General features: G+C 43.2%; 1 protein-coding gene across 1 annotated transcript; it reads left to right on the forward strand.

Moving 5' to 3' along the window:
- Window positions 1–311: 311 nt before the first annotated feature.
- Window positions 312–26,464, forward strand: AP1S3 (adaptor related protein complex 1 subunit sigma 3). Its single transcript, XM_066598779.1, has 5 exons — window positions 312–414; window positions 19,314–19,492; window positions 22,296–22,404; window positions 23,261–23,398; window positions 26,143–26,464. The coding sequence occupies exons 1-5, from the start codon at window positions 412–414 to the stop codon at window positions 26,176–26,178; spliced, it is 465 nt and encodes a 154-aa protein (XP_066454876.1). The 5' UTR covers window positions 312–411; the 3' UTR covers window positions 26,179–26,464.
- Window positions 26,465–26,819: the final 355 nt, after the last annotated feature.

Consider the following 26,819-nt stretch of genomic DNA (forward strand, 5'->3'; position numbering starts at 1 on the left):
CGGTGACTCCTGGGAATTGTTAGACCCACTGCAGGGTCGGTCCTGTGACACACTGAGGCGCCATGTCTACATGTCTAGAACATGCATGTACCGCAGCCGTGTCAGTGACCGCGGCGGGGGCGGCCGCCGTGCACAGTACTGCGTAGTACAAGGAAGTGGGTGTCGTTAGGCGGGTCTGAGGGCGCGGTCCGGTGACCTTGTTGCTAGGAGCCGTTCACATGCAGCGCAAGTGGTTGCTAGGGTCACAAATCAGTAGGCTTGCCCTGAACAAATGGGGCGTGGCTACTCACACGGCAGGTGTAGTGGTGGGCGGGGCGTAGTACGAGTGGGCGGGGCGCCGCCGGTGTAGTGCTGCTTCCAGTCTCACCTCTGTCGCTGTCACCTGTGTCTTCCTTTTCCGCCTGAACCGACATGGTAAGAAGAGGGGGCTAACGGGGATCAGCTGCGGGGAGAGCGGGCGCCGCCGGGCACGAGCTGCTCGGTGACAGCTGTGATTGGAGCAGGCATGCCGCTGACAGCTCTGCCTGTCACAGGTGCTCATCGTGGAAAGGGTTCAATGATCACTTGTCGGGCTGCATGTTAACGTGGACTGGGCTGCTTCCTGTGGCTTCTGCCTAGTGTTCCCTATAGATGTGTGAGCTCCTATATACCGGCAGCTCATCAGGGTTACTCATAGGCTATACTAGGGAGGGGCACAGTTCAAGAAAGTTTACAAACTATTTATACACCTGCTGACACATCGCATCCCTGTATACTATTAAGGGTTTGGCACACACGGGCGGATGCAATTTCGTTGCGTGAAAATTGCATTATTTTTACTGCTTGTGTACGTTTTTTTTTTTTTTCTTTTTATGTATGTTTTTTTTTTTTTTTTCCACCACTCGTGTTGCATCTGTATTCGCTGCATTTTTCGTATGTGTAAGAAGGCTCACTGAGATATGCGCAATGTCTCCTAGCAATATACGTAAAAACGCTGTAAATCTACACGCAATTGCATCTTTTTTTTTAATGTGATTCCCATAGACTTTAAAAGGGCAATATCAGTTTGTGATTACGGACCAGAAAAGGGCATGCTGGGATTTTTTTTCTCCATGTGACCAGTCAGTGCGTGAAAAAACACTTCTCTGAATACCCCTATTTAAAGCAATGGTTGTCCGTATTGCGTCCATAAAAAAATGTGGACATAATATGGGCAGAAAATCTGCCTTGTGAATGAGCCCATAGGCCTGGCGTGCACTGCCGCGGTTTTGCATCTGTAATACGGAAGTGCGTCCCGGCCTGACCGCGGGTTTCCTGACCCAAGCTCTGAACACCATGGGAATGTATGATGATTGGAGTCAGGAGACCCGCGGTCCGGCCGGGAGGCAAAATGATGGCCAAAATGCAGTCGTTTACTCCTTGATGGTCACTGCAGTTTTATGGCTGCCTGTTCCTGATGCATCCTGTAAGCAGGGGCTAGTATGTCCGCTAACAGACCTGCAGGGCAGCCGTGGCAATCTGGGCTCTCTACTGTCAGTCTGTATGTATGTGATATTTTAAATTTGCTTTATGCTGCCTTAACACAGGCATGAAAATCACGCAAGACGCACAAATATGAACCCCATTCTTCAGATGGTTTTCTGCATAGCGCCGCAATGCAATGCTGGAAACAAATCAGAGCATGTTTTATCTCCCTGCATGCTCTCGCATTGCTCACTGTCATCAATGGGGCCGGCGGCAGCATCACAAGATCTCCCACTGAAAACAGTGGGAGAGATATTCCGTGGTCCTCGGCCACGGCAGGAGGATTGCTTCTTCCCCGACGCGATGGGAGGCTGTTTTGACATGAAAGCGCCTTGCATCACAGGGATTTCACATGGTGGGGAGCACAGTATGGGGGTGGGATTCACAGCCCCATATCGCGTTCACCAGTGTGAAGTTGGCCTTAGTGACAATTGATCAGTTGGTTTCCTATGTGAGCCAGCACAAATATTTGATTATACAGATTTTGCTGCAATCAGAAATGTATTTCTATATAATCATTCTGCCAAAAGTAATTAAACACCCGAGCAAGAGTCAATAGGGGTATTTATTTCTATATGTTAATACTTAGTGGGGCTCCTTTAACCCTTATGACATAGTAGATACTTTCTACTAACGTCTGATGCAATTCAGCTGGTATTTCCCTCCATTCATCCTGCAAATGCCTGCGCTTTTTTTTTTTTCTCAAAGAAAATGGACGCTGTTCCTATTTTCTGACCGGACATTCCAGTTTGTTCCGGAGATGTTCAGGTTGGGACTCAGCAGACTAGTCCCATCGTGGAACATCTAGATCCTCAAACCAATGTAAAACATGTTGGATTTGTGACAAGGCGCGTTCTCTTGTTGGAAGTATTGCTGACCGTTCCCAGAATAGTGCCGCATAGTCAGGAGCACTTAATTGCCAGGATGTCAGGGTACACCTCCGTGTTCATGGTTCTTGCCACTACAACCAATGGACTAAGACCATGTAACATAACCTCAGACCATAACGGAAGCTCCACCGTACTTAACTATTACACACTTGGGTAAAAGGCGTTCCCCAGGCCTCGTCCACTCCAGGTACCTCCATCTGATGTGAAGATGGAGCAGTGTGATTTGTCGCTCTATAGAACATTCTTCCATTGCTCAACTAACTATCCGATGACTAGACTCCTTGTACCATTATAGATGGGCTGATGCATCTTCTTTCAGAGACCTCTCCAGGCGTTTGCAGGATAAATGGAGGGAAATGCCAGCTGAAGTGTGTCAGACGTTCGTATAAAATATGCCACAGAGAGTAACTGTTGTCATTAGAGCCAAAGGAGCCCTACTAATTATTAACAGATGGAAATAAATACTACTATTGCTTCTTTGTCCAATTACCTTTGGTAAGATAGCATATGTATGTATTTTAAGTACATTACTGCAGCTGGAGATTATCAGTGTATAAACAAGTAGTTCCATCAGGGCTGTATCCAGAGCCAACCTTAGGTTGGATGGCACCTTGCGTGGAATTATTATTTTTTTTTGGCATTTCCCCATAAGAAAAAAAAAATATAGGTATTGCACTGATATTCTGGCAGACTACAACATAAATATGGTACTAGAACCAAGCTCAGTACGTAGATCTGGCACCAGAACTAAGTGATCGTGTTTTGCGGTGCCAGTAAGTAACAGCGGTGCCTTGGAGCATCAGAAGGGAGACAGAGCCAGGAGGAGAATGATTCATGTCGCTCCACAATACGCTGCTGCACAGAGGAAGAAGATCCTCTGGCTGGACGGACTTAGTCGGTGATCGCCCGCCAGTCTACATACACCTGGTGCTCCCCTTATAAACCCCCCCAAGTGGGTGGCTGGTGCCCTGTGTGACTGCATGAGCTGCACGTAGCTAGGGCCAGCCATGCTTGCATCCTATTATATTCCATCCATACTTGTAGAAGCTCATAGGTTGCGGGGAGATACACTAAGCCCGGATGTATTTGTGTGCACAATACGTAGAGAATAAAACCCATTGATTTAATTCACATTTCCAAAATTTTGCGCACGCATTTTGCTTTCGCAAAACAAAATAGAACATTCTCTATTTTTTCTGTATATTTGCGCACCAAAGGTCCCCATAGAAGTCAATGGGGGATGCGACAGTAGATGCGTGAAACAGGAAAAAGAACACATCCGGAACTCATTAAGACTAATTAGCCATTTCGATCGGTGCATCTTGGTTTGCCGTGCAGTAAAATACGACAAAGTGTGTGTACCAAAAAAAGCAGTGCATTCCGCAAAAATGCCTCGCTCAGGCGTGCAAATGCGCATACGTCCGCGTGAAGCCGGCCTAACTATACAAGTAAGTATATGACCCCCTGCTGTCGGTTGTAATGTTACACAGGCATTCACAAAGCAATGCACATTAGAATATGGTGCTGTATATGGGCTCCCTATGCCGCCGGCACGTAGAGCGGCTACGAGACTGTAATACCAATCCATCAGTCGGGGACCCGGTGCTTCATCGTGGCAGCGTCTGATTGTTGCATTGATCAGATAATTTCTTATCTCTTTATTCATTTCTTTTTATTGTATGTGAGAATCCTGGATATTGCGGCGGCCTTTGTCTTATATCTCTTGTGGCGGAGATGAAAGCTGTCGGGGAATGGCATCATGCTGGGTGATCTATTATACTAGAGTGCCAACATTAGGCAGGTGCCATGCAAGCAAATTCAGGAGTATCATGTCTATTGGGCTGTGCGGGCAGCGTTATTTCACCTTGTCATTACTGCTTTGTGTATTTACGCTTGTTGGTAGTACTATAAAAGACTATCATTAACATATCTCACAGCTTTGTACAATTGGGGAAGTAACAAAACGACAAGTCATCAGAACCCGTGAGCAAACAGTGAGACGGAAGGAGAGAGGGCCCTGCCCACAAGAGCTGACAGTCTAAATAAAAAAAAAGAAATCTTGTTATTTGTATAGCGCCAAGTTATTCCGCAGCGCTTTCAGGTAATTTATTTATTCCCCCCCCCCCCCCTTCCTGAGTCAACCTTGAGCCGCTACCTGAACCTGCAACCTTCAGGTCGTGAGCGAGAGCTTAGGACTGCATACTGCTGCCTTAACACTCAGTGCCACACGTTGTCACAGAGGTTTTTTTTTTTTAATTGCACCCCACCATTGTGATGGTGATGAGGCGCATTAAACGCGGAAAAACAAAAATAGAAAGACAGCTCTTGAAAACTGCGGAGTTAGGGCTCCTGCACACCTGTTTTTTTTTGTTTGTTTTTTTTCTTCTTTTTTCACGTGATCATCAATGGGACTTTCTAATGATAAAAATGCATCGCACAAAAATTGCACAGCACCAACTTGTGATGCGGTTTTAACATTAAAAAGTCCCATTGACAATCGCATGGAAAAAAAAAACCGTACAAGAAAAACGCAAGTGTGCAGGAGCCCTAAGAAACGCCTCGTTTGAACACTGATCTGAGAGGCCCCATTGAAATCAATGGCGTCGTTATAGCTTGGTCAGCGCGGCGCTTGGGATGTCACGGTAAAAAGCGGTGAGTGCGAGAGCGGCCTTAAGCGTCATGAATGCATCACCCAGCCAGTATCTGAACCAGCATGGATGCACCTAGTTGAGGACAAGGTGGAGTAGAGAGATTTGGGATTAGGTCAAGTCATGTATGGACCATAGACTATAGCGATGTGAAATAGGCCTTGCTTAAAGGGATATTTCGGATAGTGGGTGAAAACTGATAGAGGGTCCCAGTGATTGGGACTTGTATCCTCCTATTTCACAACGCCCATTTGCTTCTCCCTGTTTCCCTAACATAGCGGTGAATAAGCCGCTGGTCGCACATGTGTGGCCATGGCTCCATTCATTTTAATAGGGCAGACAGAGATGCGTACAAAGCACTTGGCTATTTCCGTCAGTCCTATTGAAATGAATGGAGCACGGTGTCCGTTCATCTATTGTCAATGGGCTTGACCATGATAGCCAGGCATGCCGCTCTATCTGTCTGCTCTATGCAAATGAATGGAACCACAGCCGCACATGCGCGATCAGAGGCACATTGGCTGCTACGTTGGGAAATGGGGAAAGCAACTAGGCATTGCGAATTAGGGAAGACACAGGTCCGCCAATGAGCTATCAAAATTGCAGTCACTAGCTGGAATAACTCCCCCTTTTTTGGGGGGAGGGGGGGGGCATTAGTGTATTTTGAGGCTGTTCTGTATGTAATTCCACAGACGCCACTGTTCTAATCTGTTACTGTATCACGCAGCACTGTCAGGTAATTTATTCAGAGGCACATTGGCTGATGGGTGTCTGGATCCACAGGCAGAGGGCCATGAGAAGTCTCCAGGTGCTCTGAAACGCGTTATAAATATATATATTTTTTATTTTCTTTGTAAATCTAATTTCGTGTTCCTGCATGTTATAAAGTAAATTGGAAAAAACATTCCTGGCTTTAGCTGACCAGGATAATAGAGGAGTCCTTCGGGTTGAACAGACTGCTCTATGAAGTAAGGGCTCATGTCCACGAGTGTCGCTTGATACGCCCGCGGATTTATGTTGCGGAAGTACCGCGATTTAAAAACAAAAAAGTGCCTGCTGGTGATCATGGATTTCCATCGATATAATCCTATATTAATTGAGCCCTTCCGCGGTGTAAATCCATAGCAAATTGCTGCGATTTATTTTCCGCTGTGGAAATTCCGCGGTAGAATTCCGCATGTAAGCATTGGTGGGCAAAAAGCTATTAGGTTCAATAGAACCTAATAGCTGCGGAGTTCATGTGCGGATTTCCGCTGCAGGAAACTCCGTAGAAATCCCTCCGTGGACATTCACCCTAAGTGTTGTTGATTTCCTATCTAATATTGTTTTTTACTTTGCTTATTACATACCCACCTGGAGTGCCAGAATTTATTCTTCCAATTCCTACTTGCTTGCATAAGCCTGGCCTATTCTTCTGCTCGCTGCCTCGCCCTGAGTATTGACAATCGGTCTGTGTGACAAAACGCCTATGGGGCTAAACGTCAATCTGACCCATTCTAGCCTCTGGGGCTATATAATGGGGCTGTGTGCTGCCCATGAATTACCACAGACAGCACACGGCCACAAATCCGGTAGTGTGCCAGGGACCTAATTCACACAGTGCATTGGTAGTGTTAGACTACTAAAGGATAAAACTAGAATTCACGATTGCTGAGCATTGAGAGAATCCATGCCATATTCAAAGGGGGCTTCCAAACATTGAATTATCATGTATCCACAGGATAGGTGATAAAAGCCACATTCATGTAACTTTGTGACCCCCCCCCCCCTTTGATCCTGTGAATGGGGGTCCCATATCCACCTCTTCTTCTTACTGCATCATAGAGATTGAATGGAGCGGCGTCGGAGCATACGCAGCCGCTGATATATTCATTTCAGTAGGCGGATGAAAATACCCATGTACAAGCACTCGGCTAACTATGGCAGTACCAATTAATGAAGTGGCATCATGCATACGGCGCAATTTATTCATTTATTTAAAAAAAAAACGGAATCGAAGCAAACGAACAACTTTCAATTTATGTTTTTTTTTTTTTTTTTTAAACCCATTGAAATGGGGGAAAACTGGATCAGTTTATTTCTGTTTTAAATGTAACAAAGAGATGGAACTCCCTAATGGAGCTGTAATGCAGGGGTGAACGGGCCCTTACATGGCAGCCAGTAGTTTTGCTTACAGATTCACAGGGCAACTAGAAATGGTTATGAATGTATCATAAATGGTTCCAATTTTGTTTCTCAGTGTAAATTGTTTTTAGCAAACCTCTTTGCTGATACATTGACACCCACTGTGTGCTTTACTTCCGTTTGTTCTTGGCACAGCTGGCACATTGTTGGGATGGTGGGGGTCATAGCGGGCTTTGCTTTAAGGAATTTCAGTTTCCTAATATTTAGTCATTACTGAAGTTGGCTTATGAAGCAAAGGCAGAGATCTGAAAACATAACATTCCGAATAGCACCTTCTTCTTTGATTTCAGTGTCCTGGAAATAATAACCTATAAGGGAGCTGCTCCTCATGCCAGTCTTTAACCAGGGGGGGTTTCAGGCATTTTGTACGCTTTTGACATGTAGACAAATCCTAAATTACAAAAGAAAAAAATAGTACTAAACCATATATTTTCTAAAAGTAGACACCTGGCACAATGTGAAAATGCTACACTGCACTTTAGGGCTTATTTAGACGACCGTATATCGGCTCGGTTTTCACGCCGAACCGATATACGGTGTCCTTGTCTAGAGGGGGGGCGGGGGGAGGATGGAAGAGCCAGGAGCAGGAACTGAGCTCCCGCCCCTCGCCACTATTTGCAGTGGGAGGGGTGGGACGGGGGCGGAGCTAAGCGGCGAGACTTAGCTCTGCCCTCGTCTCGCCCCTGTCTTATTTACGGCCGTCTAAATAAGCCCTTATATACATAAACACCTTCATGCAATTTTGCATCAAAGCATAATTTTTCATAAAAAAATGCTTAAAAGTTTATATTAGTTGCTATAAGTGTGACATACCAAAAAATTGACATATAACCCCTCCTAAAATAAAAGTTCCACATGTGCAGAGTTTACCAATACTATATGGCCCTGTCTACCTGCATATAGCTTCATGCAATCGCCAGAACTGGAAAGGCAAAAAATCTGGTTTTACACTGAAAATTGTTCTTAGAAAGTAACAACCTATAAAATGGAGGCAGTGCACCCCCTAAACCCTATGTATTTCCTAAAAGGGCACAAACTGCTTATTGCAGTTGTCTTAATGGTCTGTTGACAGCGATGTCCACCTTCACGTAACTTTTGTGGCAAACAAATAATTAAAAAAAAGTGCATTGACCTGCATTTGCACTTTAAAACTCACATCAACTTGCTACATCTCCAGCTATGTTGCTGATAGAACATTGATTTTGGTCTTGTTTAAAACAAAACCAAAATCAACACAATGGGGGAAATGTGTTGGGCTCAGTAAAATTCCCCCCTCCCCCCCCCCCCCCCCCCCATGGCGCATGGTGCGGTGAATGTAACGTATGGAAATGTATGCCTGGTCCCGACCAGGCGGCCTTATGTGTGTCAGAATTCTGGCATACAGCTTTCAGTAAGGCCACTCTCACACACGTGGCGTTTTACCCTGATTTCAAGCTGCGTTTTTTAACACATTGTACAGCGTTCTAATAGCACTTTTTAACACACACCGTCATTGTGATACGTGAATCACAGCATGCCGCGATTTTTAAACGTGAGCAGAAAATCGCGAGCAATTTATTTATTTATTTTTTCCCCGCTCGTATACATTGGGCTGCGCTTTTTTAAATAGTTATCCTAAGGAAAGCATGTCATGCATGCGCTTTATCGCCACAGATCACGCTGTGACAAATCGCCCATGGACAGCTAGCCTAAAAGTAGGCAACTGCCTTTTCTGTTCCAGATATGGGTGATTATGACAAGCTCAGGGCTGCACATACAGCTTTAGAAAAGTGATTAAAGGAAAAAAAACAACAGACAAGTGACATTCCTATTTGTCTACACCAGGGGTCCCCAACTCCAGTCCTCAGGGACCACCAACAGGTCATGTTTTCAGGATATCCTATGGTAAGAACACCTGTGGCAATGTCTAAGGCACCGACAATAAATACATCACCTGTGCAACACTGAGGAAATCCTGAAAACATGACCTGTTGGCGGTCCCTGAGAACTGGAGTTGGGGAACACTGGTCTACACAGTGCATTACATGGAGAAACAGAGTCGCTCAGAAAAGTCATTGAAGTCTATGAACAATGGTCATGTTGCTTTCACACAGAGCGATGATTGTTCATGAGTAGAGATGAGCGAGTATACTCGCTAAGGCACATTACTCGAGCGAGTAGGGCCTTAGCCGAGTATGTCCCCGCTCGTCTCTAAAGATTTGGGGGCCGGAGGGGAGCGGCGGCGGAGAGCAGGGAGGAACGGAGGGGAGATCTCTCTCTCTCTCCTGCCCCCCTCCGCAACTCACCTGTCACCGGCGCCAGCCCCCGAACCTTTAGAGTCGAGCGGGGAGATACTCGGCTAAGGCACTACTCGCTCGAGTAAAGTACCTGAGCGAGTATACTCGCTCATCTCTATTCATGAGTGGTTGGCCAAGATATCACTCATGGAGGGAATCTCCATGCAATTTGGTTTGTAAGTCATTCAAAAACAAATGACTGTGAATTTACACCAGACAACTTTTGATCAACTAGCGACAATTTTTTTTATTTTTATTTTTTGTAGTAAGCTGAAATGAAATGACCAGCGACTTATCACTCATCACCCCATCACTGGCCATGTTTACACTGAACAACTATCATTTGAATTCACTCATTTGAGCGATTATTTGGCTGATGGTTGTCTCGTGTAAGGCCGGCTGCACACGAACGAGTTGGATTCTGCATGCGGAAGCCCGGCCGGTGATCCAGTGTACCTACTTTTTCTGTAATGCGAATGACCACGGACGCTTGCCATCGGTTATGCGCTGTACAGATTTTTTAAAAAATATCAGTTTTTCCGGTGCTGTCATTAGGTGATGACATGGGTACCCGCAGCCTATCCGCAATGTCAATTGCGGATGGGTTGCTGGTCGGTCAGCTTCCATTGATTTCAATGAAGGCCATCCGCACAAAAATAGAATGTGCTGTGATTTAAAACCCGCTTGTGGAAATCACAATTACTATCCGCTCATCTGAGTAGTCATGCAAAACTCCTATTTGTTCATTAAGGCACGGATTACTGCGTATTCTCCACACAGGAGACTAACACGGATTCTGCAATTGAAATCTGGTCGAGTGAAACCGGCCTTGAGGTACTTTTTAGGCTTCTTTCACTTAGCAGTATTTTGGCAATTGCAAATAGTGGCGAGGGGCGGGGAAGGGGCGGGAGCTCTGTTCCTGCTCCTGGCTCTTCCATGCTCCCCCCACCCCCCTGCAGACAAGGCGTGAAAACCGAGCCGATATACGGTCGTCTGAATACACCCTAAATCATGCAGCATAAATGATACAATAAATTTTTTTCTGCAGGTCGGTGCGGTTACAACGATACCAAAATTCCTATTTTTTTTATATTTTTTTTTAGGTTTTTCCATTTTTCTGCAATAAAAACTTTTTTTTTATTTTTTTTAATTTTTTTTTCTAAATCTCTGCATTCAAAGTCCTGTAACTTTTTAATTTTTCTATATACAGAGCTCTGTGAGGCCTTATTTTTTGCGAGACGAGCTGTAGTTTTTATTGGTACCATTTTGGGGAATATACGGCTTTTTTGATCACTTTTATTGCATTTTATGGGAGGCAAAATTTGCATTTTTGCCTCAGTTTTTAGTGTTTTTTTTTTACCTTTTTTGCCGTGCAGAGTAAAAAACGTATTCAACTTATTGTACGGTTCGTTACGGACACGTTGATACCAAATATGTGCCATTTACATTCTTTTTTTTCCTTTTTTTTTTTTTTTTTTTTTTTTTATCTTTTTTTTTTTTACACCATCTATGTCCCTCTAGGGGACCGAAAGCACAGCACTGATGATCGCTGTGATAAGGCATTGCAGGACTTCTGTTCTGCCATGCCTTATCGCTTATAGAGCGATTTATAGGCTCTGGCGTCCTGTTGCCATGGCAACCAGCCGAGCTCTCTGCGATTATATCGCGAGAGCCTGGCAACTTCACAGAGGGGGCGCGCTCCCTCTGTGAACCATTCTCATGGCGTGATCTACATAGATCGCGGCAGGGAAGGGGTTAACAGCGGGGGGAGCATCTCCGATGCACCCCCGCTGTTGCAGCGGGAGGACGGCTATGACTGACAGCTGGCTCCCGCGGCGGGATAGCGCGAGATCTGTCATGATCTCGCGCTATCCCTATGACGTAAGTGGCCAGCACTTTAGATCCATTTTTTAAAAAACAAGATATTATTTTAAGCAAATCCAATAACTTGCAATGACTTTTGCATCACTTTGGCTATCCGATAACCACGAGTTGCTTGTTCAGCGACCATTTAAAGCTGTAAAGATACCTCTACATGGGGCGATTTATTGTCCAAATCATCACCGGAAACAGCAAATTCTAGCGATAATTGTCACGTGTGCACTTGGCCACCAACAGATCACTGAAAGACAAATTGCTCACTCATCGGGATTGCTTGGTTTTTAGCTGCACTAAAAACCAAGTGACTATTAACTGGCAGTCATTCAGCTAAATTAAATTATGGAGCTCAAAGGTGAGGAAACTTTGAGTTCAGAGTGGTATGTTTCAGACTCACAGGATGCCCCGTTTCAGCACTATGTCTTGAAGTCAGCGCGAGCCAGCAGCTTGTCTCTTTCTGCACACACACCTTCCATAGAGATGAATGACAGATGCGCATGTGGAAAGTGTCTAGCTGCTGGCCTCATGCTGACTTCCCCGGGACACAGCACTAAAACCGTGTGTCCGTTGAGTATGAAACATGACTCTCCGTTCCATCACTTTGAACCCCATTACTTAGTTTATGAGGCTCAAAAGTGATGACCGGTTCCCTTTAAGTGAATCGGGGCCAAAAATGATCTGCTGCCCACTCCACCACCATTCACAGAAAGACTATTGCACCTCTGTACAGGTGGAACATAGGCTTAGGCGCCTGGCACTGCAGCCTAAGGCTAGGGCTACACCTGGACTTTTTGTAGTAATACCTTCTGTATAGAGCACTTCTTAACCTGCAGTTTTTCTTTTCTGTTTGATTTTGCTGTGCTGAGAGATAACATCTAGGCGTAGCCCTGACCTAATAGCTCGTTTGGAAGAAACATATGTCTAACATTACTTTCTGCAACTATTAACCGGAGTGAAATGACCTAAAAAGACCCCGCACCTTGTTCATGCATAAGTTATAGATTGTGGAGAATGCCAGTAAACACTAAGAGGGGTCCGTTCTCTGCGCTCTTCCAAGTTGTATTCTTCTGCTTTTATAATTAGTATGACTATTTATATACTTGCCCACTTCTCCTTTGGCTGACTTTCAACCCAAGTCACAAAAGGCAATGTTATGTCTAGATGTGTTTGTTTTTAAATAGCAGCGATAGTATCATGTTAGTACATGAAACATTATTGGAAGCGTCCAACTTCTCCTTTTCTATAAACACTTAGTAGAAGATCATCCACTTGTAAAACATATTTATGCTGTTGTTTAAAGGGATAATTTCCAGCGGGGACACTCTGGATGATCATCATCATCAGCAGTGTGCTTTGTGTTGTGTCCTGTTTGTCAGCACTTTGGCTAGAATATTAAGGAATTACACTGGCTGCAATTCCCTAATAGAATGGTATTCGCTGGAAAGCTCTCACTTCAAGTAGTAGACAACTGAACATTTAAGGTGAGGGCCAACGGAAACTTTCTCTATTTATTTTTTATATTAGTGGTAATGTGTACACAATGTAAAAAAAAATCAGTTATTTATTTTTAAAATAGGGAAATTTATGCTATAAATAAAGTACTTAAATGGGTTCCCCGTGCATATCCTGCATATGCACCACCAACCTATTCACTAGGGGGTCAGTTCTCATGATCCCTAGGGGTCCCAGTGGTCAGACGCCCAGCAATCATTCATTTATCGTGTGGATAGGTGGTCAATGTTTTTGGTTGGATAACTTTAAAAAAATATTAGAAGTTATTTTGGGGTTCCACAACTTGTCTAACTGAAAAGCATCCATTTAGCCACCTGGTGCTTTTACAGTATATGGTCTCTGAACTCATGTGAGACTCCCGAAATTCTGATACAGACCAACAAAAAAAAAAATTGGAAATGTTTCCTTAACTTCATGAGTCAAATCTTACTAATTTTGGGGGGAGAAAAACGAATATGACAAAGAATTATTTTTTTTTTTATTAGCTCTTGTTTCTGTGATCTACAATAGGTGGAAGTATGTTATTTGAACGGATTAAGAGAAAATGATGCATTTTAATAACATATGCTAACAACATTGCAAGTGCATTTGAAACTTGTTTTTAATGAGTTCTATTCAAAAAGTTCTAAATTGATGGAAGAATTCCTGGCAGGTGGCTCGATGTGAAGAGAATCATGGGGTGACTTCATGAGATCGTTTTCTTTTGGCTTGCCTCTTGTGAGTTCCGGAGCATCCCTACACAGAGACTAGCAGTAATCCGCAAGCATTGCTTCATTCCAACGGCCCTGATATCTTTGTTCCATTACAGAAATATCCTGGTGGAATCTTTCCCTGTGTTTATCACTGATAGCTCCACAAGTAGGAGGGAAAAAGTCTAGGTGGGAGTGGAGGAAATAGATTTTAAGGGACATGTTGCATCCGAGTTGATAGTACTTCTGGAAAAATACCATCACCAACTGAGTGTAGTTATCATCTCTTGTGTTGCCTAAGTATCTATGAATAACTCCCTTTAAGGCTTGCCAAGCTTCCTTTTGTTTTCCCTCCAACACTTGGTCAAACGCAGGATCCATTACAAGTTGTCGAATTTGTGGCCCAACAAAAATACCTTCCTTAACCTTTGCCTCACTCAATCTAGGAAATTTGTCTCTTAAGTACTTAAATGCCTGTCCTTCCTGGTTCATACCTTTTGACAAAAATTTTCATTAAACCCAGCTTTATATGACGGGGTGGAAGAAGAACATCTTTTGGGTCCATGAGAGGTTTGGCAACGATATTTTTCTTGGTAGAGTCAATATTTCTTGCAGGCCAGTCCGCTTAAATGTAATGTGATTTCCTATCCCTAATTCCCTCATACATAAAAAGCAACAGTATTTAGTGCACCCCAGTTGCAATCCTAAGAGTACAGTAATAACTTTTAGGTCGCCACAGATGTTCCACTTGTGTTCAGCATATTTGATTGAGTCGAGGAGGGCTGTCTTGTTTGCATAAGTCTCCTTCATGGGAACTGCATGACCAACAGGAATAGAAGGAAGATGGTTGCCATTGTGAAGTAATACAGCGTTCAAACTAAGCTTGGAGGAGTCTATGAATGGCCTCCATCCAGTTGGATCATGGTTCAAATTCAAACATTTCATCAAGCCATTAACGTCACAGCAAACAACCAGATTGTTTTTCTTCTGAAAAAAAGGAAGCAGATCCCTCTGACATTCTCTGTACTGTGAGACCCTGGCATCACGTTGGAGAAGATTCCATTGCTGTAGTCTTGACCCTAGAAGTTCTGCCTTCTCCTCATTCGAGACCTTGACTCGTCGAAGATCACTCAATTCTGCTTGACTCAGTCTATGCGGTGTATCATCTTTTACCTCAAAGTCAGGGTCATGGGATGTGGAAGGCTTGTTGGGTTCTTCTTTTTCCACACTTTCTTCATTTTCTACTTCAAGCTCATAATGTTGGTGTGGAGTAGGAACTGGTAAACTATCTGAATGTGGGATAGGTAGAACAGCAATTGGAAGATTCGGGTATTGAACTGTTCCTGTTTTCTTCATTGACAATCCTGCTTTTATAGGCGTAGTCGAGCAGAAATAGCAGTCATCTGGATGGTTTGTAGGCTCCCGCCAAACCGTACGCACATTGAAAGCCATAGATGTTTTTTATTTTTCAGCCATTCTTGTCGTTTAACTGAACAAGAGTTGCAACATATATGTGGAGCCCATGACTTATCCTGGTCCCCTACCTTCATACCAAAATAATGATAATAGGCAGTCTTCACAAGAGGCGTCAGATTGTGTTTCTGTGACGAAAATGTTATTTCACCACAAATGTAACACAAATTATTCACTAAATTTACACATTTTCGTGGCATTTTGATACAGTAAATTTTACACTTCAAAAGCAGAAATTCTGAAAAAAAGAACAGAAACAATATGAAACTCCGTTATAGCAACATAACATTTATTATGTTTTTATAACCTACAAACATATAGAGGACATTGTGGTATGTCAGTTGAGAGGTGTGATAACTCCACTCCCCCTCCCCCCCCCCCCCCCCCCCCTCCAAAGCAAGAGCTAATCGGTCATTTTTATGGTGATTTTTGAATTCAGCATTGGAAATGCATAAGAATACGCAGATCGTGAGCCTCAAACAATATCATCATTGGGCAGTGATAATATATATCCCTGCTGAGACCAATCTCTTGTATCTTAAGAAGATGTAATTCTCTATATTACATTCCAGTAGATTTGATTGCTGTAATTGTATATCTGATAAGTTCTGTATAGAATTCATTATAGACCTATCTGCATTGTGCACTTGACAAAACGTGTGTGTGTGTACGTGTACGTCCACTACTGGGTTTTTATTCAGTTTCCGGCTATTTTTAATAAGCGTGAATATGAGGGATTGGATTCGTTGCGTCAGAAGGGAATTGTTAACAATGAGAAGAATGGGGCCAGACTTTTGATGTGATAGAAGAAATGTGTCAACTTGTAAAGTAATTGGTGCAGCAGCGTTGGGGATCTCATGAACCCCGTAGAAGAATGACTGCGCAGATCATGTAAGGATGAAAGTTACTAGAGGAAGGAGGTGTTCTGTCTGTAGCTCTGTTCTCAAACCATTGCAATGTCTTATTGGGATGGGAGGTTTCTCATGTAAGGTAATAACATACCATAATTGGTTTCTACCTCACCCTGTGCTTGTGTAATAGCTTGATTACTGTGGGTAGGGTTAATGACTTCTAGAGACAATGGGTTCTAAAATAAATGCCATGATATCACGCTATTTCATTCTGCTTCATATAGCAAAGCGTAAATTAAAAAAAAAAAAAAGTTAAGTGTTTCCTGGAGATATTTGGCAGCTCAGTGGTTAGCACTGGGGTCCTGGGTCCAAATCCAACTAAAAATACCATATGCATGGTGTTTGCATGTTCTACCTGTGTGTGCATGGGTTTCATCCCGCACTTCAAAACATGCTAACACGGTTTTGGAGTGCGGGATGAATTTACATTTTGAGCCCACAGAAGCTAATGTCAAATGATGTGCAGCACTTCAGAATGTGTGCGCCATCAGTACTACAACCATAGCTGAAGGCCCTTTTACACGGAACGATTATCGTTCAGATCCTCGCTTGATCGCAGGAGTCTGAACGCTAAATGTTCAGTGTAAATGCTGTCAGCCACTGAATGGCGAGAGATAATTCCATCGCTTATAGTTCAGTTTCCGTAGGAATAAAAAGCAAGTGAAGATCAGCCTGTGCAAACAGGAACTCTTTCATCTATAAACAACTGCCTATTTACTGTCAATGAAGGCTAGTAGATCGGAGCGATCTCTGGTGCGCTCTGCCTCTATTCGCTGAGCAATCATTGAGTCGACCTTCGTCCCATGTAAAAGGACCCTAATGCATGAAAGCTGAAGGGCTAGTTCCTACTGCCTGCTATGCCATAGAGCAGTGGTCCCCAACCTTTTTGGCACCAGGGATCGGCTTCAAGCAAGAGCATTTTTACAAGGCCCGGCAGGGTGGGGTGGGACATGGGCGGGGCTTTGGTTATATGGGGTGGGGTTATGAAAGGGGTTTGAGTTTAGTGCATACTTATTTAACCCCTTGAGTGGCACGCCCGGAAATTTTCGGGCTATGTATCACTATGGGAGCTGCAGAGCACAATGCCACAAGCTGTGACATTGTGCTCTGCCTGCACAGACCCACAGAGAACAAAGCAAGGGCTTTGAAAAACCAGCAGAAGATATTGCTGATATGCCGGCAATCTCCTGCTTTGTTTACAGGTTGCCATAGAGACCATCGGCTTGTCAGAAGCAAGCCGATGGTCTCTGTGGCAGGGAGAGCTTGGTGCTTGGCTGTGAGAGGACAGCTAGGTACCTGCTCTTGCAGCAGAGATCAGAGAGAACCTCCGATCTCTGCTGTGTTAACCCTTTACATGCGGCAGTCTATGTGACTGCAGCATGTAAAGGGCTGTCACTGCAGCATGTAAAGGGCTGTCACCATCGGACCCCTGGAATGTGATCAGGGGGTCCTGATGGGTCCCTGTGGAAGTCCCCTAAAGGGACAAAAAAAATAAAATAATAAAAATAAAAAAAAAAAGTTCAAAAATTATAAAAAAAATAACACTTGTCTCCCTTTACTTTGTAAAAAAAAATCAAAAATACAATCGCACATGTGGTATCCGTGTGCGTCGTAATGACCCAGAGAAGGAAGTTAATACATTATTTAACCCCTTAATGACATGACCCCTTTTTTTCTTCCCCATTTCTTCCCCCCCCCCCGCCTGTTTAAAAAAAAAAATCACAACTTGTCCCGCAAAAAACAAGCCCTTATATGGCCATGTCAATGGAAAAATGAAAAAGTTATGGCTCTTGAGACGCAACTGCAAAATTAGTTAACATTCAATGATTAGACCATTTTAAAAAACATGCCCAGGTGGGCATGACAGGGTGGTAGGAAACCCGCCACTCAAGGGGTTAATTATGACCTTTAGAATGTCCTGGCAGTACACACATAGCGAAGTTTAATATTTCCCCCCCCCGGCCTGGCAGCACACACAGATTATATACTGCCCCCCGCCACCACCCCAGCACACACATAGGGCAGCATATAATTTATCTCCCCCGTTCTCCCCGGCAGGATTACCTTGAAAACTGACCTAAGTCCTAACAGGTGTATAGGCGCGGCGGCTGCTGCTGCTTGCACAGAGGCGGCTCTTCCTCATACTTGCGGGACGCGCTGTTTGGCACCGCAGTTCTCAGCGCTTCAAGAAGGCGCCTTGTGATTGGTTGCGGCGCACTGCTTCCACACCCAGCAAGGACCATTGTATTTCAGCCACACTTCAGTAGCAGAGAGTGATTCCAGCAACCTCATTGGTTGTTGGGTACACACACCCCAGTTTGAGGTGTGGGGGGTGTGTACCCAACAACCAATGAGGTTGCTGGAATCGCTCACCGCTACTGAAGTGCGGCTGAAATACAATATATGCGGCCCCTTCAGCAGCGCTCTGTGCTCACACTAACCTGCTATGTGTGGAAGCGGCCCCTTCAGCTGCGCTCACACTATAGCAGGATACTGTAAGAGCGCTGCTGAAGGGGCCGCGGGATTGTTCCTTTTAGTACAAAAGTTCCCGGCAGTGCCGCAGACCGGCAGTAAACACCTAACACCTACTATATATAACGTGCGAGACAATGTAATTCACGTTGAAAGAAAGGGAGATGAGGCATAAGAGCTTTTCCTGATCTGCCCCAACTGAACCTGCCAATCAAGTGGAGCACCTGCCTTGAAAAGGACGACCCCACCTCTGGAACCTCTAGGTGTAAAATAAAGGAAAGGGAATATGGGAGGACAGAGCAGGATGGAAAAGTCTAATGAACAAGACAAGGTCAGAGTTGGAGAGCAACAATGGGCAGAACAGTAGCAGTCCAAAGTTCTTAGAAGGAAGGCACAAAGAAAATGTTCAGAAGATCCAAGGCAAAAAACCCTGATCCAAGCCCATTATACAAACGTATTACCAGCATACTTTGCAAAAAGGAGCTGAAATAAGTACCCTAAGAAAGACACTGATATGCTGAGATGATGGACCGCTTAGCCAGCCTGTCAGTGCTATAACAGAAGGGAGATGTTTCTCCCTCGGTGTCCAGCGCTCATGCTGTGACGTCACCTTGCCCAACGCTTGTCGGTGCCAGTAGTGCTGTGACAATTCTATAATAAAAATACTTCCATAAATTAGAATGCAGAGCTCCATGTTAAGTCCATTTTAGTTTGCATTAAAGTAAATTATATAATCAAGTGGGAATTGTTATAACGCTTGTGGGCTGAATATGGGTCATTGGTAATTGAAGATCTGGTACTGCAAAGTTCTCATAAACTACACTTCTAGGTTGGGTATGGTTTTCCAGTTTTAATATTCCTCTGACATCTCTTACAGATTCGATTCCTCCTTCTATTCAGCCGGCAAGGAAAGTTGCGACTGCAGAAATGGTACGTAACGCTGACGGAAAAAGAGAAACGCAAGATAACACGAGAGTTGATGCACATACTTCTCACCCGGACTCCTAAGACAAGCAGCTTTGTGAACTGGAAGGACTTAAAACTTGTATATAAGAGGTATTTTCTTCATACTTAATACACAAATTATTTCGCTTGCCTACACACCAATATCAGTTGCATTCCTGCTAATATTTCTCCTGCAGCATCAGTTGGGACCTCAAATGGTTGCAAATGTGGCTGAAAAATATAATTTAACTCATAATGTTCAGACTTCAGAGCCAAATGTGCTAAAGCTTTTTTTGCCTATACCCTGCCGCTGAGAACATTCTGGTTACTAGATGAGCTCAGTAGGTTGCTGAATACTGTCATAACCCTTTCCAATCCACTGTCTGACGTCTAAAGACATTCTGATTGAAGCCTGTACAGCTCTGATGTCAGAAGACGTCCGTTAGGGTATTCTTACTGTATATTACTGGCTGCTTTGTTGTCGGGGACCTCTCCGGCGTGTCACATACTGCAGTACTGGCTCTAGCCAGCAGATGTTCTGCCATTAGACAATGGCACCGAGAAAGCCCCCTAGGAAACCCTGAATCCAAAATTGGATTGCAAAGGGTTAATATTGACTTCAATGTATACCAGTATGCAGACACCTCCTAGGCTCCCTCCAGTGGTGGCTGTGTGTAGCCAGAATGTAGAGCATATCGTTTTTATAAACTTTATTAGACCAATCTGGAGGCTGCGGTCAATTTAGGGTAAGTGCCATTAAGACTGTGTACCCCTGTACTGGCTACCTGCTCAAGGCCATGCTATGTGCTTGGAGCCTTACAATAGTGTTGCCTTTATTCAATGCAAATTTTTGATTGCATTGAAGGTTTCTGGAAGTTTTGTAAAACGGGTGTGATTTAAATTTTTTTTTTTTTTCTTCCCCCTTTTTGTTTTTCGATATTACTTGTCCAACATCCTACCCTGACAATTTTTAGGGCAACATGCCTGAAATTGGAAAAAACTGCATATTGCTAATCCTGGTTTCTAAAAGGATATTCTTCCTGTCGTGGAAACTTGCATGCAGAGAATACCCTTTTTTTTTTTACATACAGCTCATTATATGTCCTCAGATATATATCATTATGTTAAAAAATAAAATTTTTGTTTAAATTCCCTATCTCTTCTAGATGGAAACCTGTCTAGCAATCCTGTGATTGCTGCTCTGGGTTCTCTAATCCCCAGCAATCATCTGTTGTTGCCAGTGCAAGCTGAGTCTACCATAGCGGGAGCTCCTCTGGCTTCTAGATTGCCGTTTTTAGCTGTAGATTCACCCCTCTTTCACTCTAATTGGGCATATGCACAGAGGTTATCTGCATGAGACCATTATTTTAATGCCCTTGGCATTGACCATGAAAACACTGCAGATTTTCAAGTCTTCTCAAACTTTTGTTTTTTCTCCTTCTGCACATTCTGACTTGTTTGAATGTCTCATGCCTAGATTCTTAAGTCTACAAATTGCCGTTAGCATCATAGTAACTTGTACTTGTGTTTCCAGAGGTATACCTATCCTAATAAAACAGAAAATATGCATTAACTTTTGAGTTATAATGGAAGCATAAGATTTGCCCCTCCATACACAGCCTGTGTTGTTCTCCTGTGGGTGAGAATGGAAATGCTTTGAGAAAACACACTTTTCCGATATTCAGGAAAGTTTTTAAGATTGTATAATGAGATTTTCTATCATTGCTGCAATGTCAGAGAGAGAATCAAGAGAACACGCAGTATTCCTCTTTACAAAAGGCCTTCTAAAACTGGTGAATGATCACTGGTAAAATAGTGACTTGCCTATACAGCAGGTCCCATACAAGCTCCTTTACCTATACTATCATCACAGGGTGATGGCTATAAAGGGTACAGAGGTGCCTGGAGGGGGGGGGGGGCAAAAACTCATCTGCCATGTACAAACAACCAGTATTATAAATATCACATGCTAGGTGGGTCCTTGTGTGTGTATGTGTTATATAATTATTTTTTAAATGTCTCTATGATTAGGAGCATTTTTTGGTAATGATGGATAGTAAGGATGTTGGTTCCCGGTAGCTCCTCTTCCCCTAACCTGATGTTGTGAAGAGGGTACTGTCAATCAGGATTGGTGGGCCAGGTGTATCGGAGGAGCGCTAGCTTGGGATGTGACTTTTCTCTGTAGCTTGTGTTTTTTAATAACTGGATTGCTGAGCCTTGGAGAAGGAGATGTATCCCATTGTTGGAAGAGGATAGAAATGCGGAGCTTGTTACTTCAACAACAACTTAAGCTGAAATAAAAATTTCCATTGTCTTTTGCATTTTTGGCAACCTCTGGATTTTGCCTTCAGCTGATAGGCCACTATTATTTGTAGTGTGAACTGCTTTTGGCATTGGAGCCAGAAGTGTAATAGAAGGCTTTGTTCCCATTGAAACCCCCTTGGAAACTTCCAGCTCAGCCACACAAACAGCGAGTCGGAGGATCTGATGATCGGCAGGTATCCCGAGCCGTTCACCCACGCTGATCAACTATCGATAACTTATCTTGAGGGTAGGCCATCATTAGTGAATTTCCAGGAAAACTCTTTTTAAGCACTTTATTTTAGAGTACTTCATGTTTGTTTCTATTATGTCTTGAAATGGCAGCCACACTGGCAGTTTTGACGGTGTACACTGACTGCTGTGGAAACTTGCATGCAGATAATACACATTTATCTGACTGCCCAGATATCAGAGACTCTTGGTAGAGAGGTTACACATTTTTTTTTTTTTAACCGTTCCGCTTTCTATATTATTACATACACTGCTGTTTCTAACCGAGGAAAAGGCAGCAATTATCCCAACATGTTATATATCAAAATAAAGGACCTTCAATATCAAAAATTACCATTGTATTTTTATCTTATGACTTTAGGTATGCTAGCCTTTACTTCTGCTGTGCCATAGAAGATCAGGATAATGAGCTGCTGACGCTGGAGATCGTTCATAGACTTGTGGAGCTACTAGATAAATACTTTGGAAATGTAAGTTATTACATTTTTATTTCACCATCTTTCCAGCTCTGCCTGAAGACAAAAAAACCATTTGTGCTCACCCTCTCTTGCTCTACACTCGATCCTTATACTCCTGCTCTATGTCCAACTTCATTAGTGAGTCGTGTAGTCCCCCACGACATTCACATGAGAAGTTCAGCAAAAAAGAGGTTCGCCTTCGGAGGTATGGAAAAACTTTGCCTTTATTAATAAAGGCGAAATTTTTCCATACCTCTGAAGGCGAACCTGTTTCTTGCTGAACTTCTCATCTTTCCAGCTCTGTTAACTTTTACATCGTGGGATATGCCACTAGTGTCAAATGTATGTGGGTTCTGCCTTTGGGACTCGCACCTTTTGTGAGTAATGGCAGAGTCTACCAACTCATGACTCGCCTACTGAGATGTCCAACTGGAGAATGAATGGAGAGGTGGGTGTGCGTATGTCCCTGCCATGGGAGTTACGGAAACAGCTAAGTAAGCATACTCCTGTGGATATGCCATAAATGTCTAAGAATACTTTTACAGGGGACGACTGTCGAGTGCATCCAATGATTATCATTCACTGCATGGAAGGGGAGAGCGCCGGAGATCTCTTCCAGACCCTCGCCTCCATTCAGAGTAACCAAGCAGTTGTCTATAGATGAACAATTGTATGTTTTACATGGGCCGACAATCTCACTTGCCCTGTTGGAGCCTACGTTTACACCTGACAACAGTTGACTGTAATCACGTTTATGAGCAATTACTTGGGTGACTATCTGCCCATGTAAAAGTAGCCCTAGTTGGCAATACTACTTCAGTATCAATACTTACCATAACTGCTGTATATTTTCCACTGTTGTTTTTAGGTGTGCGAGCTGGACATAATTTTTAACTTTGAGAAAGCCTATTTCATACTAGATGAGTTTCTCATGGGGGGTGAAATTCAGGAGACCTCCAAGGAGTCTGTGGTGAGGGCCATTGAGGATGCAGATATGTTACAAGAGGTAATTTTCTTTCTATTTAAAGTACTAATCCACTTGCATCATCTGTGTACTTTTTACCATGTCTTTTTGATTTATGGCCTTTACTCTCAGCAATGATAAGCAACCTGTGGAAAAAAACAAGAGATCAGTAAAAGTGTGCCAAGCATCTGCTACTTTTGTGGTAAAGACTGTAAGCTTTCCTATGTAATCCTATCTTGTTGGATATTTTAGTCTTGGACCTCAAACACTCAGGTTAATCTGGTCTCACCCTTATTAATTTGTATAGCCTTGACTAAAGAAGGTAGAGGGGTCTAGATTGAAACCATTAAATATGTTAAACAAAGTTCAGGAGGGAAGGGTTTTGTAAGAAGACACTAAACACAAGAACAAAGGGACACAATCCGAAAATATTTAGTGGAAGAATCTGAAGCAATTTCAGAAAACATTATTTTACTGAAAGAATAGTGGATGTGATTGGAAAATTAAAAGTAAGTGAATTTAAAGAAGTTGTCAGAGGACAAAAAAAATGTTTCATCTAACTAAAGAAAAAAAAAAAGACCCTGGTGAACGGGCTAGAGATAAATTCATAAAACAAAAAAGTTTGCCAAGAGCGCCGTTGAACTCCTATAGTCACATTTACCTAAAATGTAACTTTTAATGAGGCATTAAGTCATTGCTTTATACCAACAAGTGTCCTGTATAGTGTAGTCCTTCTCTCCGCAATAATTATAAATAGTGCCGCAGTTGAGTAGGAAGAAGTAGAACTCAGACCTTGCAACCTGTAATGGAAGATCCAGGGACATTGCTATGCTACCTACCAGCAATTAACAAGAAAAACATTTCATTCCCCCCCCCCCCCCCAATATGTTTCGCTGGAGACCCAGCTTCATCAGGGGTCAGGTGCAGATAGCAAGACCTGAGTTCTAGTTCTTCTGCTCAACTGGATCGTTGCCTATAATTATTAGGGAGACAAGGTCTCTTGCTTCTGTCCATGTTTTTTGCCTTGCTGTCGGCTTCTGTTTTTATCACAGCTGGTCAGTAATAAGCAATTACTTTTTAATGCAGCAATAAAAAATCTGTGTTAGGTGAATGGAGATTTAGGATTTCAACAGTGCTTTTTGCACCTTTTTTTGGTTTTTACAATTCAGTCTCGTTTTTTTTTCTAGCATTCTGCTATCTTCTATATATGCAGTTTCCAAAACTTTCATAAGAAAAGAAAGCACAATTTCTATAAGTGGATTTTTTTTTTCCTATTGGTTGTAGTTTTAGAGAAAAATGCACCATCTGTATTACTGTTTTTCATTTTGGTGCATTTTTCTTTGCAAACTGCAGAGTTGTGTGTTCTTTTTTTTTTTTTTTTTAGGCCTCATGTCCATGGGGAAAAGAAGAATTAAAATCCACAGCGGATTTTAACTCTTCACCCGCACGCGGATCAGCACCCCATAGGGATGCATTGACCACCCGCGGGTGGATAAATACCAGCAGATGGTCAATAGAAGTGAATAAAAAAAAATATGGAGCATGGAAAAAAAATGGACATGCTCCATTTAGGTGCGGGTCTCCCACGGGGACGGCTCCCGCGGGCTTCTACTGAGGCATATGGAAGCCGTCCGGATCCGCGGGAGACCTAAAATCAGAATTTCTCACCTGCTCCGGACGCTTGGGATCTTCCCTTCTTCGCGGCTTGATCTTCTCTCCGTCGCGGCCGGATCTTCTTTCTTCGGGCCGCTGGATGTGCCCGGCGCATGCGCATGGCACGCAGCCGACGTGCCGAGCACATCCGCCGGGCCGAAGAAAGAAGATCGGGCCGCGACGAAGAGAAGATCAAGCCGCGAAGAAGGGAAGATCCGGAGCGTGTGCGGAGAGGTGAGTAATTGTTATTTTAATGCCTCATGAGCGCGGGGCAGGAGGGACCCGCTACGGATTCTCCATGGAGAATCCGTAGCATGCCTGATTTTCCCCGTGGACATGAGGCATTAATGTCTTCAGCAATTACAGATTGAGAAAATGGATTTTTTTTTTTTATTTTTTTTTTTAGACTTTTTGTAGCAAGGCCTGGTTATTTCAATTAGCTGTCAAGTCATTAACGCCAGCCATTCTTGGGGACAGCCTGGCTTCACCAGTAGTATAGTATTGCGGTGTTACATTCATATACCTACAGCTGCCAGCTAATTCAGAGGAGATATAAAAATGTAAATGGATCACCGCTTTGTGAATTCCTGTACTTGCACCGCACCTAGCTTTAGAATTCTGATTATGCAGTTGGCTGCCGTGATGTTTTTCTGTATCCCTTATCGACATGCAGTGTGTTTAGCAAAATGTAGATGCAATTTTATTTAATTGTGGAAAACTAAAGAAATTCCCTAAAAGGTCACTGAGCCGTGTAGCCCTAGCCTTATTCTTGAATCCTAATTAGTTACATCACTGTTGACTGAAGATGCCATTAGAATATGTGATTTGTTAGGCCGTATTCACATGGGTGACTTTTTCCATGTGAGTTCTGTCTGATTCCAAGGTGGATAGAACTCATATGGGAAAAGAACCCATTCACTTAAATGGGTTATGTAATATAAAGAGATTGCGAAAGTTAACCCCCCACCCACTTAGCTGTCCAGGATCAATCAGCTGCCATTCAGGACACTAGAAAAGTTGAGCTGATATCCTTCCCCCTTCAATCTACTGTGATGATAATGCGCCTGTGTGACTGAGCCCTTAAATGCAGCATTTTAATAATTACTAATTTATTTTTTTTGTACTGTTTTTAGACAATGGAAGAGTACATGAACAAACCAACATTTTAAGTGAACAGCTTGAAGATCCATCCGCCAGACAAGGAGTAGATTCTACAGTCTGATTTCTGATTGGGCAAATGATGTGGCAACTGCACAAAAAGATAGGAGGGCACCGCTGGGCGGACCTCCTGCCATCCTGCAACAGGGCAGCAGGACATTAAGTGGACAATGTAATACTAAGACTATCATATTTTAACCCTTTGCAGCTGTATGGACCTAGATGTATGCAAAGTGAATACAAATATGCAAGGGAAACCTTGCTTTTTAATGGAGAAATAAAATATTTTTTTATGTATATTTTGACTCTTGTAATTACCAGAATGATTGTCTGAAAATGCTGACCAAAGCAAGAACTTGAGTTAATGATGTTTATATCTTGATCTGTATTTGGTTAGCCAGTTTTGATAAATGAGGCCCAATACGTCCAATTATACCAAATAGCTGGACTTGTTGCTCATAGCAGCCAATTACGGCACAGCTTTTATTTATTTTTTTTTCCAAACCAGTTTATGAAATAAAACCTGAGCTCTGATTGGTTGCTGTGGACAAGAAGGCCAATTATTCTGTTTGACAATTTGAAATAAATGAGGCCCTCCGCTTGCTTTTTCGGTGTAGAAGGATCTAACAAATATTTAATGGGGCTTTGTAAA

This window comes from Eleutherodactylus coqui, chromosome 1, assembly GCF_035609145.1.
Source record: "Eleutherodactylus coqui strain aEleCoq1 chromosome 1, aEleCoq1.hap1, whole genome shotgun sequence".
NCBI classification, from domain to species: Eukaryota; Metazoa; Chordata; class Amphibia; order Anura; family Eleutherodactylidae; genus Eleutherodactylus; species Eleutherodactylus coqui.